Here is a 19,710-nt window from a genome sequence, read left to right as displayed (position 1 = left end):
AGAGTTGCTCACTGAACTCAGGATATACATATATTCACCAGAATACTGGTTTGTTACAAAGAATAGTAGGGACACAAACCAATGTAAAGAGGGACATGGGGCCAGGTCTGGAACAAAGGAGCTTGTCCTCGTGGAGTTTGCACGCAGGCACACTGCAAACACTGATGCTCACCAACCTGGAAGCTATCCCAGCATCCACCTTTCTTCTGGGTATTTATGAAGACTAAGCTACACAGGCATGATTGATGAAATAATTAGCCATCGGTGATTGATTGAACTTCCAGTCCTGTTCTCTCCCCTTAAATCAGGGGTGGGATTCAAAGTTCCAACACCCTATTTCAGGGCAACCTCCTTTCTCCTCCGGCTTAGGTGCTTTCCAAAAATTATCTCATTAACAAAAGCCCCTTGAAGTGGAAAGGAATTTATTATGAATAGCAAGACACCCATTTCACTTTTATGGCTCTGATGTGCTTTCTAAATTGGATGATTTGAGAATAAATCTCGTAACAAAAGATGTCCCCATTGCTCTTATCCCTAGGAAAATTTCCAAGTGTTTGGGAACCTTGAGCTAGAAACCATGAACAAAAACTATATATATATATGTATATTTTGGTCAGCTGAATAAGTAAATATGTATTTTTTTTTTAAAGATTTTATTTTTATTTGTGCATACAGAACTGGGATACAGGCCAGAGATGTGGAGGGTGAGAGAATTCACCAGAGTCAGAGTGGAGTGCAGAACAGGCAGACCGACAAAGTACACTGCTGAGGGGAGCAGCGGGCGGGTCAGGAGAGGTCTGCCACGCCATGTGGTCACCTCCGGGGCAGGCGGGAATCGAACTCATGAGGAAGCGGCTTTAGATTCTCAGTGCTGTGCTTTAACCCGCTGCGCCACCAGGGAGAGCCCGTAAATATGTATTTTTAATGAAATCATAATGTCACCTACTTTTCATGTATCATTACTATATACAGTATTTGAAAAGTACTCGGTATTCATTCGATACAAAGGCTCATCAATTTTAGGGAATTTGTAAATGAATTATTTTTATATTAAAAATTAGTACAATGGGTAAAGACTTTAGTATCTTTGTGAAATATAAATGGAAATATACACAGAAAAATAAAATATTGTAAATACCGTTATATGGTAAACATTGCTAGAACTTTCTAGCTCTCACATTCTTCTCGTCTCTTTGCTAAATACCACCACTTACCTGACTTGTCTGAAATGTCTTTTCCTTCTGGCAAGTGATTGTCAAAGTTATCAAGACTGAGTGCAATATACTAGGTTAACTATTATTGTCTTTCAGCATTTAAAGACATCATGTCTTTTCTTCTGCCTTGCCTTGGTCTTTATTGTAAAATTAGCTATCAGTCATTGTTATTGGAACTTCTTCCTACTCACCCTGCCTGGCATTCATGGGGCTTCTTGAATCTCTGGATTCCTGATTTATCAGTTTTGAATAGTTCTTAGGGGTTAAATTATCAAATATTATTTCCTGTCCCATTCTTTCCTTCATTTTTCCCTTTCTGGGCTCACACATAATATCCTCTTTATCTCTTACTACATATATATATTTGTATTTTCCATCCTTTATCTCTCTTCTTTTTTCACTGCTTAATTGAGTAGTTTCTACACTACATTTCAGCTGTGTTCAATCTGCTATAAAATTCACCTTTTAAATTTTAAATTTAGTTTATTGTTTTTTAAATTTCCATTTGGTGTAAAAATAAACTTTTGTAATAATTTAAAAAAAAAGGCAAAGAGATGACAAGTGTAAATGCATGTACAAAATAGAGAAATAGAAAAGAAAAAAAATTTCCATTTGGTTTCCTTTTAGAGATTTCAATTCTCTGATGAATTTTTCTTTCTTAAGTACTTAAGGTTTCCTAAAATGCAGAGCCTGAGGTAAAAGTTCTTGTGCAACTGATTTACTGAGCAAATGCTCTTAGATGAGCTCATGAGTGAGGAAAGCCAGGTGGCAATGTTTTGATGAGATGTAACTTGTGAGCGGTCCTTGGTTTACCTCTGAGCGGAGTTTCTGCAATGTTCCTCTTTCAGGAAATCATGATGTTTGCACAGACACAGGAAGGCAAAGGTAACATTTTGAATTTAATTACTTACTTCTAGGGTGTGAGTAGGGTTTTTAAAAAGATTTATTTTTTTATTTATGCATACAAGAACTTGGGTGATGCGGTGGGGTATGAGGACTCACCAGAGACAGAATGGGGGGGGGGCAGAGCAGGCAGGTCTACTAAAATACATTCCTGAGGGGGGCATTGTGCAGGGCAGGACAGGAGAGGTCTGCTGCCTCATCTGGGTCATCTCCATGGGAGTTGATAACTTGATAGTGCTGAGACTTTAACCCCTGCCTCACCAGGGAGGCCCTGAGTAGGTTGATTTGTAAGGATCAGTGATTCTCTACAATGGTCCTCAATCCCCATATCCCCACCTCTGGTCTGCACCGCTAGATAATTTCTATGGCAGTCTGATCCTGGCTATAGCAGTTGGCTTGTAAGGATTTTCCATTTCTGTAGCTGGTTTAACAACTATTAATCATTTCAACACACCCCCTCCCCCCACCATCAGTTTTTGTTTTTATGACACCTTCACACCTTCTTCCAAATGTTTCTACTCTTAGCTTCTATCAGGTAAGACATGGGAAGAAAGAAGCCCAAGAGGGTGCTACAGCCAAAGTCCTTAGTTTAGTCCCTTGGATACCACTATGCAGCATTTACCAGTACTCATGAGGCAAGGAGTGTTCCTGTGATTTAGACTTTCCAGGATCAGTCAGTTACCTCCTTCCAGAATGCGGATAGGGAGTGCAGACTCACCTCCTAGGGGATTTCAGGAGAGATGATCCATCCCTTGAGGTCTATTTTCCACAGAAAGGGGGTAATGAGTAGTTAACACTTTGGGGATGGGGGAAGAGTTGGAGGGAGTGGATCCATCTAGTAATAGAATAGAATCATGTTCATTAGAGTGCAACTACTAACACATTAAGACTGTTCACTACAAATGTATTAAGCATACTTCTTGCAAACTTTATTACCTGGGTCTGTTGAACATCTTTCAGTTATCTATAGTTTCTTTTGATTTCAGTCATTACAGATACCATGTCTGCTAATTATTATTGAGTATCAATATTTTATGTGAAAAAATTGAAATATTTCAGATCTAGGATTTTTTGTTCTTCCAGAAAATCAGAGGATTTGTTTACATCTGGCAGGCTGCTGGGGCTTAGTATTAGTAATCTTGAGTTGTGTAATCCAATCAGGGACTGAGGTGATTCAGAGTTGGGCTTCAATTACAGTGAAGGTGATTTTTTTCACTTTGAGCTCTGTAGGGCCTCTGGCTAGACAATGTTGTCCAGTAGTTTGACCTCTTGTTCTGTGAATCTGTTAAAACTGTGCATAACTTCTGAGCCTCTCAGTTGCTTCTTTCAGAATAGTCACAGTGCTAGGGAGAAAATAAATGTGCCATGTTCATTTCTCCAGAGTTCCTCCTTCCTATAGATCTTGGCCGTGTAAATCATTATTAGCTTGTTATGTGTTCATCTGTATCCTATTAATTGCCCTCGCTAACTCATGCAGTACTTGTTAACTAGTAGTGAGGTGGAAATACTCATCGTGTATCTGAACTTAGAGGGAGTGTTACAGGGGTAGCCCAGAGTGGACTGAGCTGCCTGTCTGTGGGGCCTCACCCACGTGCTCACAATTCAGTTATACTGCAGGTACACACAAAAGGGTCCATAACGGGTTTATTTACAAAAGGGGAAAGGAATAGGAAACAACCCAGGGAAAGAAAGTGGGATACAAAGTAACTGGAATACCTTACGGCTTGGCTGACTGAACACAGAGTCACGTGGTCAGGAGAGCTGCTTCCCCAGCAAGAGAGTGAGAGATGCAATTGTGCCCTGTTTATCCCCCAAATGTCCCAGAATTCCTGCTAGCTCTGCCCTTGGGTCCTTGCAGTTCTCTCCCTGGTACTGCTGGGAGTTGTAGTTTCCAATCACTGGAGTAGGGGGTAGAGTCCAGAAAGCTGGAGTAGGGGTTGGACTCCATAAGACTCTACAGAGTTCCTTTAGGACATCCTTTCCCTTAACAAGAGGATTATCTGTTTTACATCATTGAGTGTGATGCTAGCTGTGAGGATGTCATTCACATTTATATATATATTCCTTTTATGGCCATTTTACTCAGAATTTTTATCATAAATTGATGCTGAGTCTTAGTGCGTTTTCTGATCATGTGATTTTTTTTATCGTTCTGGTAGGAAATAGTGAATTACCTAAACTGATTTGCATATGCTGAACCATCCTTTCATCTCAGGAAAAATTCAACTTGGCCATGACATATGATCCTTTTAATGCATTTGGTTTGCTAACGTTTTATTGAGGTTTATTGCATCTATGTTCATCAAGGGTATTGGTCTGTACTTTTTTTTATGATATCCTTGTCTGCTTTTGAAAACACAATAATGATGGCCTCATAAAATGTGTTTGGGAGCATTGACTCTTCCTCTTTTTTTTTTTTGGCAGTGTTTGAGGATATGTCTTAGTTCTTCTTTGAAGGTTTGGTAAACTCACTAGTGAAACTATCTGGTCTTGGACTTTTGGGAGATTTTTGATTACTCTTTCAATTTCCTTGCATATAATTAATCTGTTCTGATTTTCTATTTCTTCCTGACTCAGATTTGAAGATTGAATGTTTATAAGAATTTATTCATTTCTTACAGATTTCTATTTTGTTGTCATAAAGCTGTTCATTATAATCTCTTATTGTCATCTATTTCTGGGGTGCCATAACTTCTCATCTCTGACTATTTATTGGCATTTTCCATATGATTAATTTTTTTAAAGATTTATTTATTTATGCATACAGAACTGGGGTACAGGCCAGAGGTGCAGGGGCAGCGAGAGGATTCACCAGAGATATTGAGGTGCAGAACAGGCCAACTGAGGAAGTACACTGCTAAGGGGAGCAGCGGACAGGTCAGGAGAGGTCTGCCACACCATTTGGAATACCTCTGGGGTGAGTGGGAATCCAACTCATGCTGAAGTGGCTTTAGCTTCTTAGTGCTGTGATTTAAACTGCTGCACCACCAGGGAGGGCCCCTCATATGATTAATTTTTAAGGCTGGCTACCACATTTTTCCTGGAAATGATTATGATTTATCCTAGCGATCTCTCCATTTTATTACATAGAAACATCCTCATTCTCTATGTAGTTATATTCTATTCCATGTATATACTTTTGTTTACTTCTCCTTTCATTTACTGACAGATATGTGTTGTTAGTTTCTTTTTCATTTAATTTACAATTATAAATAAGGCCTATGTCCCTTTATAAATATTCAAGTATATCTATAGTACAAATTCCTAATATTGGAATTAGTCAAAAGATGAATACATCTAATGTTTAGTAGCTATGGCTAAATTCCCTTCCATTGGATACATGTGACTTGGCACTTTCATTAGCCATGTGTGAAAGTGCATACTTCCGGACAATCTTTGCCAATAGTGTTTTGCCAAATTCTAGGATTTTTACCAATATGTAAAATCAACAAGTTTATATTTGCATTTTTTATTATAAGGTTATTTGTTAAAATGTTTATAACATGATATCTGGGTATGTGAACCATTTATATCCATTCATCACTATTATAATTCCCCTTTGCCAAACATAGATTGCTTTGAAATTTTAATATATAAGAACAATTTTGTATTCTGATTTTGATTTTCTACTAATAACCAGGCTTATTGTTATTTGTATTTGTAATAATACAAAGTAATATTTGTATTATTTTCTGAGAAAAAATCTATACTGTTTATATTTTTGAAATTTATCAAAGTTCACTTTTGGTTGACCATATGATCAATTTTTAATGAACATTACTAGCACTTGTAAAAACAGCACACTCTATTATGATCAGGTATAGAATTTGATGTATATTTATAATATCCACCTAAATTTGGCATGTGGCTGTCCAGTTTTCTCAGCTGTCTTTATTGAAGATTCGAGGCTTTCTGTATTGTATGTTCTTGGCTCTCTTTCCATAAAGTTGTTGTCCATGTAAGTGTGGGTGTATTATGGGGATATCAAGTTTATTCCATTGATGTTTGTTTCTATTTTTATTTTGATGCCATGGCTTTTTGATAATTACAGCCGTATTATTTTAAATAACTTTTGATGTCAGGGAGCTCAATACCTCTATTTTTATTCCTTCTCAGGACAGCTTTGGCAGTCCTTTACTTTTGTACTCTGAAATGTGCTTCATTGCAATACTTGATTTATTGGTTTTCAATTCTCCTATCATGTATTAGGCAGTCAGAGAGCTTATTCTATATTTTACTTTTTTTCTTCTTATATTTTCTACTTGATGCTTTATTTCTACATTGCAAGAGTATAAATATTTAGATATTCTGTCACACACAAAAGTGGATAGTCTACTTTTGTTTTGCCTAGTGCTATAAATATATTTAATTGTCTTGTCATTTTTGATTAAATTTGGGTGATATAGAACTTCAGGTTCAAATTCAGGTCAAATTAGGGAGCTGCCAGTCTAGGGTATCTATTTCTATGTGGGAGTATCACCAATAGATGATGTCAAATTAAGGTCAAAACCATTATGTGCATTTACTCTGAGGCTGAAATTATTCATGAGCTAAGTTATAAGAGGATGAACCCTTAATTTACAACTTGAGGGAAAATAACTATAAATGGGGAAAATAATGCCAATTTGTTCAGGACAGTCACAGTTTGCATTTATTTTCCTGGCATAATGATTAATAGCACCCTCTCACTTTCAAGTGCTCCAATTTATACAGTTACCCTGGCTTTAAAGCATGTTCTTTGGATTTGAATAGTATTGCTTAAAAAAAAAAAAGTACTCCAGGAAATAGCTAGAGATCTCTTAAAGATAAAATAATTTACTCTTTAATCCCTATGTTTTGGGGAAAAATGATATTGGTGAAAATATCTGTGAAGTAACGGTCACATGTTATTTTAATTTTAAGTACATTATTTTCTTTTTTTTTTAAGATGTATTTATTTATGCATGTAAGAACTCAGGTACAGGCCAGAGGTGCAAGGAGGGGAGAGGATTTACATGAGACGGAGTGGGGAGCAGAACAGGAGGACTTACTGAAATATACTGCTGAGGGGAGTAGCAGGCGAGACAGGAGAGGTTGCCAAGCCATGTGGGTCACCTCCCTTGTTTGTGATAGAACTCATGCTGCAGTGGCTGCAGATAGCTTCAGAGTGCTGCACTTTAACCCATTGTGCCACCAGGGAGGGCCCTATTATTGTAATTTCTAACCTACAAAACTGTAGATTAGGGGGAAAAAGACATAATTCTTATGAAGACTTATAAGGGAACCAATTCTGAAAGCTCTGATAGGCTTTACATTAAACATATAAATATTTCTGTCATCTTCCACAAGGTATAGAATGCATCAGTACTCCAAAATCATTTATTTGAACTCTAATTTCTTTAGTCCATTATTAAACCAGGTGAGTACCACCAAATCTATAAATGACAACACGTGCATCTGGAAGCAAAGCCCCTCAGGACAGGGCAACATGCAATCAAGCACCAAGAGTTTCCTAATGCTCAACAACAGGCCACAAAGTCAGGATCTCCCTAGGGCATCCATGGCTCCTAACCACTTTAGCAACACCTGTCATTTTTACCTTTGTTTCCTTCAACAGAAAATCCTACCTAGGAAGTAAAAGATCATAGCTCATGCTTGTTATTGCCTTAGTGTGTCCTTAAAAACACGCTGTATTAATTTGGTTATGATGTTGTGAGCTTGTATGACTACACATATACTTATTAGATTAAACAAGGTTCGGGGGTAAGGTGAGTCCACCACCTTGTTCCACAAGATATTCATGCATGTTCAGCGTCTTTCTACACAAATGAGGTAGGGCTGAGGTTGTAATGTCATACCTAACCTGGGTTTCAGATTTGGAACCAGTTCATGAGGGAAATGTAAGTGAAACCGCTGAAGCAATGCTGTAAAAAACAGGAACATTTCCATTCGAGCCAGCGGTTCTCCAAGACAATGTCTTCTCCCTAAGTAGAAAAAGCAGACATAATAGTTTCTATGAGTCCACGATCTTTACCAAAATTAATGTCTAATCGGATTCCATTCATGAAATCTGGAATTTAAAGAAAGTTAGAAGCTATGTTTATTAAAGGATTTTCTTAAACCCCAAAGAATAGAAATTTTCACTCCAGTTCTCAGAACCCATTTCTTTACCTTCTTCTGCCAGTCACATCATGGACTTAGTAAGCTTAATAGTCCAATTCCCCAACTCCCTTGTATATCTAATTTGATCTATTTGAGATGTGACTTTTTTCCCACAGCCTGTCTTAATCCAGTGAAAAGAACCCATTTTCCGTAAGTTCTGTGGTCTGTGAACTTTTTCCTAGTAGATGTAACATTTTTAGAGCCCAAATAAAATGAACTGGGAGAGCTGTAGACTCTAGTTTTACTTCAAATTACATGTCACTCTCTTCTCTGGGAATAGATATGTTACTGTTACTGATTTTGAGTTCCGCCAGTTTTAATTACTAGTCAAAAATCCTCAAGCGAAAAAGCTTTAGAAGAAGCCAGAGCTTCTTGACAGTCTCTTTAGTTGATAAATTCTTATTTTGAGTAGATACAAGTATTAACGCTACCTAAGTCATTCTCTCCTGAAAGAATCAACACTATGTTTTCAGAATTGGATTATTTAATTCTATGACACAATGCTTCAGATTAAGATGTCCTACATGATGAACCAACATTATATGTAATCCTTATATTATACCCTGGAAATTTCTCTTACCTAGAGAAAAAGGAACCAAAGCTTCCTTCTTGGCAAAATATCCACTGCTGTCCAGAAATCGCTCAGGATAGAATATTTCTGGATCTTTCCAGTATTTTTCATCAAAATGTACAGAATAAAGATTTGTAATTACTGTTGTGCCTTTAGGAATGGTATAACCACGTACAACTGCATCTTCAGAGGGTGCATGGAAAATCCCTAATGGCACAATATTACAGAATCTTAAAACTTCATGCAAAACTGCCTCAGTGTACGGCATTTTGCATTTGTCGTCCAAAGAAGGATTCCCACTGGGGCCCATAATTAAATCAATCTCTTTTTGAACTTGCCCTGTCAAAGAAAAAAATGCTCAAGTTATTATGCAAATCTTAGAATTATACCTAATGTGATTTTTCTTTGGAATAAAACAAAGGATAATCTGTGTGCATACACACAGATTCAGATTTTTCATTATCTGGGAGTTCCATTTAAATACATGCTAGGGCCCTCCCGGGTGGCACAATGGGTTAAAGCACAGGACTATGAAGCTATCTCAGCCACTGCAGCACAAGTTCAATCTCAGGCCAGGGAGCCGACCCACATGGCGTAACAGACCTCTCCTGACCTAGCCCCTGTCCCCCTCAGCAGTGTATTTCAGTCCATCTGCCTATTCTGCTCCCTACTCTGTTTCTCCTGAATCCTTTGGCCTATACACCAATTCTTGTGTGCATAAACAAATACATCTTTTTAAAAAGAATAAAAAATAAATATATGCCTTATGTATTGTACCACCAGGACCCAAATGCTCTGAGTAAATTTGTTCTGAAAAACACATTAAAATCATACAAGTAAAAATTAAACAAACCTAGAACTGGAATAATACCACTCTCAAAAGGAAAAATAAGGAAGCAAAAACTTAAAAAAAAATTAAAAAAAACAGGGTTCAAAAAAGAACAAATCATGATTCACATCCCTGTTCTGGCACTTCTAGTATCATAAATCCTTTTTTTCCTCATTTATAAATGAGGCATAGTTAAAATCTTTCTCACAGGTTGAATTTTTCACATGTAATAGATTTGAAAACACTCCATAACCATTACATATTTGTCTTGGCTGGCACAGCAGGAGTTCCTAAATAAAAAATTCTGTACTTGGTAAAAAACAGTAAAACGTGTGAGTTCTACATCTGAAAACAGACGGTGAAGTCAAAGAAATCCTCACCTTGAATATTAGGGTAGAGGGCCATGAAAAGAATAGCCCACCGCAGTACATTGGTAGTGGTTTCGGTTCCAGCAATGATGAGTTCCCCCACAGAGAAAATGAGGTTTTCCTTGGAGAAAGTAGATGATGGGTCATTTTTACTTTGATCCATCTCATCTAAATAAGCATCAACAAAATGCTGAGGTGACTGAGGTTGTCTTTTCACAGAAGCTTTTTCAATAAGACTGGAGAGAAAATCATAGACGACAGCTGCATTTCTAAACAGCTGTTGGTGTTTTCCAAAAGGTAAGATGCCAATCCACGGAAAGGCATTATACAGGAAGACCGAGGCACTGGCAGCTAGTTCCACATTTTCACTAAATAACTCAATCATGTGCTGAAAATCTGTGTCTTCATAAGTGAATCTTTCTCCAAAAATGATCAGGTTGGTTATGTTTGAAACAGCATTTGTTATTAATTGTTTCAAGTCAAAAGGTCTACCGTTGTATGTCTCAATGGCATCGATGAAAAATTTGGTTTCTTCTAAGATTTTAGATTCAAAAGACTTTTGGCCACATCCAAAATAGTGGAAACTGTTTACAGCCAATCTTCTATGATCAACCCATCCTCGGCCATACCTGGAATTGAGTAAGCCTGGAGAAAAAGAGGTATTAAAACTATTTTATGATTCCGACACACCCATATCTAATAGGTAAAAAATGGTGTAGAGTAAAAAATAAACATGGTTAGTTATTCTTTTCCAAATTACCTTTCCATAAAATTAAAACTGAGCCTGGTGGTTAAGTTTTATTCTTAATCTTGTTCTACTGGCTACTCATCAGATATAGAATAGTACAAACAGGTAAATTTTGTCTACTTCTCATTTTATTTGTAAAGATTGATTTATTTATGCAAAAGGGCAGGAGTATAGGTCAGAGATGCAGGGTCAGCGAGCGGTTAGAGGATTCACTAGAGCCAGAGTGGGGAGCAGAACAAGTGGATTGACTGAAATACACTACCAAGGGGAACATCAGGTGAAAGGGAAGAGGTCTGCTATACCATGTGGGTCAGCTCCCTGCCCAGGGATTGAACTCATGCTGCAGTGGCTACCAAGTGCTGAGACTTAACCTCTTGCGCCACCAGAGAGGCCCTCTACTTCTCATTTTAGACAGCCAGAAAAGGCCTATAGTACTTCCATCACAAGAACCTCAACAACTTTGTGTAATTCAACTGGGTGAACTATACCCAATTGACTTTATAATCCAATTTTTATTACATAACTAATTTACAGAAGACCATTTCTACAGTCAAAATTTTATCTTGGACTAAACACCTGAAAATCATCTCCCTAGGATTAGAATAGATTTAAGTAAATAGATGCCCTCTTATTAAAAGCATGTGTTATCTAACAAGATAGCTCTGGCAGAGGCAAGCATGGCCTGAAAGAGGAATCAAGCCAAAAGGAGTAAACTATGGCTGAATGTGTCCCCACAAAATCCGTATGTTGAAGTAGAATTCCCCATATGATGCTATTAGGAGGTGAAGCCTTTCGGGTGTAGTTAGCACAAGGGTAGCGCCACCGAGAATCGGATTAGTGCCCTTAGAAGCAGAGGCAGAGAAAAGTGATGCTCTCAATCATGAAAGAACCAGGAAGCAGGCTCTCACTAGATAGATTTGCTATCACCTTGATCTTGGTTTTCTCAGACTTGAACTCTGGGCACTAAGTGTTATACAAGCCACTTGTTTGTGGTATTTTTAAAGTAGAAGCTGAAGGTAAGACAAAGGGCAAACATGCAGCTCAAACTTCCAGTGTTAATATTGCTTGTCTTAGGCCCTCCCTGCTGTTGCAAAGGGTTAGTGCAGCACTACAAGGCTGGCTGCAGGCATGTCAGCAAGTTTGATCCCACATGGAGCTCCCCACATGGGGTAGCTGTCTTGCCCACTGCTCCTCTCTTCAGTGTACTTAGTTAATCTGCCTGTTCTACTCCACACTCTGTCTCTGGTGAGTCCTCTCCTGTCCCTGCAACTCTGTTCTATACCTCAGGCCTACACCCCAGTTCTGTATACATAAATAGGTAAATCTTAAATATATATATATATATATATATATATATATATATATATATATTGCTTGTTTTAAAATTCAGAGTGTCTATAATAGACTGCTGTTTTGATGTGGCTACCATGGGATATTTTCTTTTAAATTAACTGTCAGGAAAAAAAAAATACCATCTTCAGGACAAATATTTACATAACTTGTACTTCACTTGAGAATTCATTGATAAGTGGCATACAGATATACCTGCAATGGCAGTGGCCATGTTCTCTTGTTTACCTATGTAATTTATTTCAACAACTTTTTTTTAAAGATTTATTTATTTATTTATGCATACAGAACTGGGGTACAGGCCAGAGGTCAGAGGCAGTGAGAGGATTCACCTGAGACAGAGTGGGGAGCAGAACAGGCAGATTGACAAAGTATACTGCTGAGGGGAGGTACACTGTACGAAGTGGGCGGGCCAGGCAGGAGAGGTCTGCTATGCCATGTGGGTCACCTCCAGGGCAGGGGATGGAACTTGCACTGAAGCAGCTGTAGCTAGCTTGCAGTGTTGCATCCTAACTTATTGCACCACCAGGGAGGGCCCCCAAACACTTTTTTTTTTTAAGATTTATTTATTTATTTATACATACAAGATCTGGGGTATAGGCAGTGAAAGGATTCACCAGAGACAGAGTGGGAAGCAAAACAGGCTGAAATACACTGAGGGGAGCCTTGGATGAGACAGGAGAGGTCTGCTGTGGGTGGGCTCCCTGGCCAGGGATCGAACTCACACTGCAGTGGCTGGAGATAACATCACAGTGCTGAGACTTAACCCTTTCCACCACCAGGGAGGCCCCTCTTCCAACAACTTTTATGCAGCAATGTTTTGGTATGGAGTTTAAGGTATAGAGTAATCTTATATGTCATAATCAATTCTTGAGTGAATAATCATCTAGATTAGTTACTCAACAATACACATTCAGCATTAATTTACAGAGTAGCTGCTACATTTAGCAGTGCTCAAGTGTCATGGATATATCAGTGAAAAAAAGAGGCCCTACTCACATGGACTTTACATACCGGTAAAGATACCAACACATTATATAGCAAGGAAAAAGATAAGGTCATTAGGGAGTAGCTCCCTGAGAAGGTAACAAAATGAGGGCGTAAGTCAGACGCTATTCAGGAAAGGATCACTGTTGATGGAAGTTAGTGCACAGGTACTGAAAAGAGAATAAATCCTAGAGAAAGCTATACCAGTGGATTACACGTACAGAAATGTATAGAGGAGCCTTTTGATATCTCTACTCTGGCCAAACTATATATTTAGGCCAAGCCCAATACATAGGTGAATCACCCAAAGGACAATTTTTTCCCAGTCAAATAGTGAGTTGATGGTGGCCCTTATTTCTATTTTCATAATTTCTTTAAAGGTCTTATATTACAATTGTGGTTTAATTGCCTTGCCTAAAATTATTATTAATTAGAAGAATAGTTAAGACGCTGGAGATTTGTTTTTTATTTTACATTATTGCTTTCAAACATCATTATGCACTCGCCTAAGAATTTGACCTTTAAAAGTGGTGTTTTCTCTGTGTTAGCTGGTTTGTGAGTTGATATATGGTTAATTTTAATTATAGTTTTTCAATTAATATCTTTTTTAATATGTAAGCAGATATTATTCAGTTTTTCTGAAAAATTAAGTGTGAAACTCTCATAAAATTGAAGAATTTAGATATTGTAAAACTCTTATGCTATTAAGATTTCAAAGCACTATATTTGACTTCAATTTATCTATTAGCCTTTCTGTTGTTACTTTCTTCTTAACAACTCTGTTAGCTTTTAGCCTTCTCCCTGTTGAACAGAGAACAATCTAACAGTGATCAATATTAAACCCTACAGAATCCTAGTACTTTAAACAAACCACATCATTTAAATCTTATTGATTAGTAGATAAGAAGGCTCCAAGATTTATAAACTTATAAGCAAAATGATAGTAAAAGTTTCAGCAAATACTCAAGAGTGGTTTCAAAAGGCACTTTTTATTCAAGTCTGTGTGCACTTAACTCTACTTAACTTGTTTCACAAAACCTACAGATATATTAAGTGCTAGTTCCTTGAAACATTATTTATAACGTTAAATAGGACAAAAATATTACTAGCATATAGAAGACTAAAATATGAGTGCAGTTCAGTCTGGAAGTTCCTATAATCGTAAAATCGTAACACTCCCCTGTTAATAAGTGCAATAGAACCCAAACAATCTTTACTAGACAGTCATAAAAAAAAGGAATGAAAATGACTTAGTAAATCATGACACAGGTGAAAATAAACATACCTCCCATTTTTGTCATCTTCATGAATAAAGGAAGGCACGGTCGATCCGCAAAAATTTCACTTTGATGAACGAGGCATTCCTTTACTACATCATAGCCATTTAGAACCACAGTTGATATGCCACCAAGATCTAAACTGAAGATCTTTGAAAAGATATGCAAGGTTAAATGGAAAAAAGTGTGAAGAAATATAAAGGTGGAAATATACACATGCTAAGCCCAGTTCTCGATTATATTATTTCCCTGAGAATGTAACGGCGCTGTTAGGCGGGCCTTCTCTCTAGAGGTATATCAAACACAGTAGTTTTATTGTGTGTTCAGTGCCTGAAGATATAATCTTATAAATGGAAGAATTACTGAACTCAGGAGGCCTGGGTTCTACTTTAAGCTTTGTCATTAAACAAATGTAGAATCCCGGGCAAAAATCTTAAACTTTGGGCTTCAGAGTTGTCATTAACAATATACTTGACTTAGTCGTTCTTTTGAGATTCATTCCAACTAAAAAATGGCATCTAAGAATCTTTTTGTTGACAAGATGAAGGAGACAGCAGTACTACATACATACAATTTATTACTTCAGCCTTATGTAGTGAAAAGAACCATTCTGAGTCCCAGTTCCCATCACCCAAGATTTGCAAAAGTAATATATTCTTTTTGTTTTTTAAAGCAATTATTAATAACTACATCTTGGTTACTCTGAATTAAAGAAATAGTAGAGTCCAAGAAGGTAGAATAGGAAGACCTTGTGCTTACTTCCTCACAAAATCACATCAACACATGAACATAGACTAATCTATGCAGAAGTAGACCTGAAACCAGAGGAATAGTGGTTCCACAATGTAAGATAAAAAAGCAACACCAAAAGACATAGGAGAGACAGAGACATGACCTTGTTTAGGAAGAAGCCCATAATGCAGCATAAGGTGAAAGTGGTAAGACATTACTAAAGCTACAGGATGCCATGCAAGAACACCTGCATAAGATGATGCTCTCAGCTTCTTCCTGGTGGTGCAAGGGTTAAAATCTTAGTGTTATCAGCGGGCCCTCCCAGTTGGGGAAGTGGGTTAAAGCACAGCACTGGGAGGATTAGGCCACTTCAGCAAGAATTAGATAGAATTCGATTCCCACCTGCTCCAGAGGAGATGATCCACATGGTGTGGCAGACCTCTCCTGGCTGGCCCGCTGCTCCCCTCAGCAGTGTACTGGCCCGCTGCTCCCCTCAGCAGTGTACTTCGTTGATCTGCCTGTTCTGCTCCCCACTCTGTCTCTGGTGAATCCTGTCACCCTCTGCATCCCTGGCCTATACCCCAGTTCTGAATGAATAAATAAATAAATCTTAACAACAACAAAAAAATCTTAGTGTTATCAAGCTTTCAGTAGCCACTGCAGCATTAGTTCAATTTCTGACCAAGGTGCTGACCCATGCTGTGCTGCTCCCTTCAACAGTGCATTTCAGTAGCTCCACTTGTTCTGCTATCCATTCTGTCTCTGGTGAAACCTCTCTCATCCCCCCATAACTCTGGCCTACACCCCAGTTCTTGTATGAATAAACAAACAAACAAAACTTAAAAAAAAAAAAAAGATTAAGCTCTCAGGGCTAGAGGAAGAAGGAGTATCACCTAGAACACAGAAGCAAACACAGAATCAGGAAGAATGGGGTTAGAAGAACATGCCCCAAATGAAATAGCAAAAGAAAAACTGGAAAAAAAAAAACAGATAAGAACTACTTGAGGAAGAACTCAAAATAATGATTACAAAGATAACCATTGATTTTTGGAAAAGAATGGGTAAACTAGAAAAATTAAGGACCCTCCAGCAGAAATCACAGAACTGAAGAATATAATAGAAGAACTAAAAAATGCAATAAAGGTTTTCAAAAATAAACTGGATAAGTCAGAGGAACAAATTAGTGAGTTGGGAAAAAAGTAACAGAAATCACCAAGACAGGGGCATCATAATGAAAAAGAATGGATAAAATATCAAGACACCCTTAGAGACCTCTGGGAAACATCAAAAGGAACATTATCACAATGTAGGGGTTCCAGAAGAAGATAAAGGGCCAGAAAAAAAATTTTGATGGAATAAGTATTGAAAATTATCCTAAAATGAAGAAGAAAGCAGACATTCAGACATAAGAAGCCCAGAGAATTCCTGCACAGAGATGAAGAGACAACCTTACCATAAGAGACAAGAACTGGAAACTGCATAAACAAACTGAGTTCACTAAATTGTTATTCAAACCAAGACTTTCAAGAATTTCTTTGTTCTGTCTATTCTTCACAGAATTATTGCTTTTTTTGTCTAAATGTTAGATAATCAGGCTGTTTTGGTCATCCACTATATTCCATATCTATGGATCTCTGTGCACATGAAATTAAATTTGTGTTTTCTCTTGCTTATCTCTCTCATGTCAATTTACTATTGGACCAGTGAAAGGAACTAAAGGAGATGAGGAAGAGATCTGAAAACTGGCAGTGGTATATGTCAAAAGTGGCAGTGAAAAGTTTTAGCAAAAAAGGAAATGAGGGTCCCTTCCTGGTGGTGCAACGGGTTAGGATGCAGTACTGCAAGCTGGCAGCAGTGGCTTCTGTGCCCCGTAGGTGACCCACATGGCCTGGCAGACCTCTCCTGACCCCCTTGCTGCTCCCCTCAGCAGTATACTTCGAAGATCTGCTCATTCTGCTCCCCACTGTCTCTGGTGAAGCCACTCACCGCCTCTACACCTCTGGCTTGTACCCCAGTTCTGTATGAATAAATAAAAAAATCTTAAAAAAACAAAAAAAGGGAATGACTGGCAGCTGAGCAAAGGTGGGACTCTTTCATTTCTCAAAGTAGTAGAGAAATGCCCTTAAAGGCAAATCTCTTCCCACAAGTGTAATTTTGGAAGATATAAAGGAAAAACTGCTCATGTGTGTCTCCTCTTTCTCTATACTACACTTCTGACACCAGATGTTTGGGTTTTCCACACGTCAAGCAATTCTGGAACACCAGCTAAGTGTTCTACAATTTAACTCAATTCTGACATTCCCTGAGGTGGTGTCCGATCCCACAGGTTAAGAATTCAGTGTCACAAGAATGTGCCTCACAGTTGAAAGTCCAAATTGTTACTTGGCTTTTAAGCAGTTGTTCCCACACCTCCTCTTCCAGTTCTATTAATTTTCTGATTGACTCAAAAAACTCAGGAAAAGATTTTACTTATCAGATTATGGTATATTATAAAATAATATAATTTAGAAATAGTCACATGGAAGAATTACATAGGACAATGTATGGAGCAATGGGTTTGATGCTTCCATGCCCTGTCCAGACATACAATCCTCTGCTTGCCTCCACTTATTCACCAACAAGGAAGTACCCTCAACACTACATTACACGGAATTTTTAAACAAAGTCTTCATTATCTGAGAATGATTAATTAAATATTTGCCACGGGTGACTGATTCAACCTCCAGCTGTAAAGCAAGTCAGAACAACACATACCAATATTGGCTGTTTACATAGCATAAGATCTGACAAAGTAAAATGCTTCTAAACACTAGTAGACACCATTAAAGGAAGTGAGGTTTTTGAGGTTAAGATGGAGTGGGGAGAGAGAATGGGTCAGAGTATGGGGAATGTAGGGGAGGAGGGAAAGAAATAATCATGTACCCAAAATACTGGAGCCATTTGCATATTATGTACAATTTATATAGTTGTCTATTATATGCAATTATATATTGTACTGATGTATATAATGTATACTTTACTGATTGTGCTTATATAATCCCTCTCCCCCCCCCCCCCTAGAATATGAGCCAGATGAGGGCAGGAATTTTTACTGTTTGTTTAATGCCACAACTTCACATCTATGACAGTCAATAAAATATAGGGCAAATCTCTGAACAGAGATGAGGGCACATAACAGCGGTCGCTGTGAAGGACGCTCCTGGCCAGCAAGGCCCACATTGCTCCTTTAGTGATGTAGGCCTCCATACCAATTTTTAGTCATTAATTCATTCTCTTTCACAATCATTCCCCAGAGCCCACTCTGGGGGTGGGAGTGGGGGTGTGGGACCTCATCTGCGATTTCTAATCCTCACAGCAAATGCTAGATCAGCATTCCTCAAATGAAAACATCTAACTAGATCCTGTATGCGGACCTCATTTTCCTGAGAAGCCTTCTGCGTTGGAACTTAATTTGCAAGTTACATGGCGCCGTCGTCCCCGCCCCCGCTCCCGCGGAGCCCAGAGACTCAGCCCCTGGCTCTTCCCACCCAGCACGTCCATCAGCACCACCCTACGGACAGCAGGTTCCCGGGGCCCTACTGCGCAGGCGCAGGAGTACCCCTCGACGCCCTTCGGGCATCCGGGCCTACGGCGCAGGCGCAAGCTCACCCCTCCTCCCTGCCCTCGGAGGCGGGCGGGTCCGGGCCTGGGGCTCCTAGCTGGGTAGGGCTACTCCCCCCGGGGCGCGGCGTCCCGGACTTCCTGCAGCCGGGGAAAGTTGGTTTCCTGAGACCGCCGCCTTAGGGAGAGCGATCCTTAGTCGCTCTAGCCCCGGAGCGGTCGTCAGCCCACCCGGACGGCCCGGGCCCTCCCTGCTTAGGGCCCGTCGAGCTGTACCTCGCCGTACACCTGGCTCTGCTTTTTCATGTAGACATGGGGGAGTTCGGCTGAGGCGGCCAGCGAGCAAATGTTGCCGATAAGGGGCAGCCCCGACGGCCCCGGAGGAAAGCCGGCGGGTCGCCTCTGCTTAAGCAGCTGGCGGACCACCAGCGCAAAGAACAGCAGGAAGAGCATGCCGCCGAGCGCCAAGACGTAGGCTTCAGCCCCGCGCGGGGCCCGCATGGCCCCCGGCCCCGCAGGGCGCCGACACCCCGTCCGTGGGACTCAGATCTGCCTGCCGCGCGGCGCGCTCTCCGGCCGGATGCCCCGAGGTCCCGCCCTGTTCCGTGGCCATTGGCTGAGTGCTGGGCTCTTGGCCTCCTGGGAACTAGCTCCTAACTTTTCGCTGGTAGTCCCTGTGACAGGCTAAGATAATGCACCAGGTTGGCGGGGCATCAAGCCCAGAGCCCTGCTCGAAGGTGTTGGCATCAGAGGTGTCTAAGCACGGTCAGCCGCCCTGGGCCCGGCAGATCTTGCCTCTCTGCCGTTTCCAGCGCCACCTCCCTCTCCCTTCTTCCAAGGTTGTGTTTTTAGAAATCCGATCTGCTTATTTTAGACTGGGAAAACTGGAAAATTGTCGGTACTGCAGGCTTTAGCTGTACCTGGTAACTGACAATCACCATTAGAGAACTGACACCCTCCTCTCCCAAGTAAAAAGAAAATGTACTGTTT

At 39.5% G+C, this 19,710-nt stretch overlaps 1 protein-coding gene across 2 annotated transcripts in view; it reads right to left on the bottom strand.

Moving 5' to 3' along the window:
• The window catches only part of LOC101625556 (vitamin D 25-hydroxylase), a 41,511-nt gene extending 21,854 nt beyond the window's left edge, over positions 1 to 19,657 (bottom strand). Inside the window, exons 1-5 of one of the 2 annotated variants that reach the window (XM_012725658.1) lie at positions 18,997 to 19,657; positions 14,397 to 14,538; positions 10,039 to 10,671; positions 8,839 to 9,168; positions 7,955 to 8,080 (exon numbers count right to left, since the gene is read on the bottom strand). In XM_012725658.1, coding sequence (XP_012581112.1) covers positions 7,955 to 8,080; positions 8,839 to 9,168; positions 10,039 to 10,671; positions 14,397 to 14,538; positions 18,997 to 19,221 — 1,456 coding nt within the window. In that variant the 5' untranslated portion in view covers positions 19,222 to 19,657. Of the gene's footprint in view, positions 1 to 7,798; positions 8,081 to 8,838; positions 9,169 to 10,038; positions 10,672 to 14,396; positions 14,539 to 18,996 lie in introns of those variants that run through there. The other variant, XM_004683022.2, reaches the window with a different exon arrangement.
• Positions 19,658 to 19,710: the final 53 nt, after the last annotated feature.

Source organism: Condylura cristata, unplaced genomic scaffold, assembly GCF_000260355.1.
Source record: "Condylura cristata isolate star-nosed mole 26May11 unplaced genomic scaffold, ConCri1.0 scaffold00015, whole genome shotgun sequence".
NCBI classification, from domain to species: domain Eukaryota; kingdom Metazoa; phylum Chordata; class Mammalia; order Eulipotyphla; family Talpidae; genus Condylura; species Condylura cristata.
Note: the sequence above shows the minus strand (reverse complement) of the source record. Positions and strands in the feature narration are given on the sequence as shown.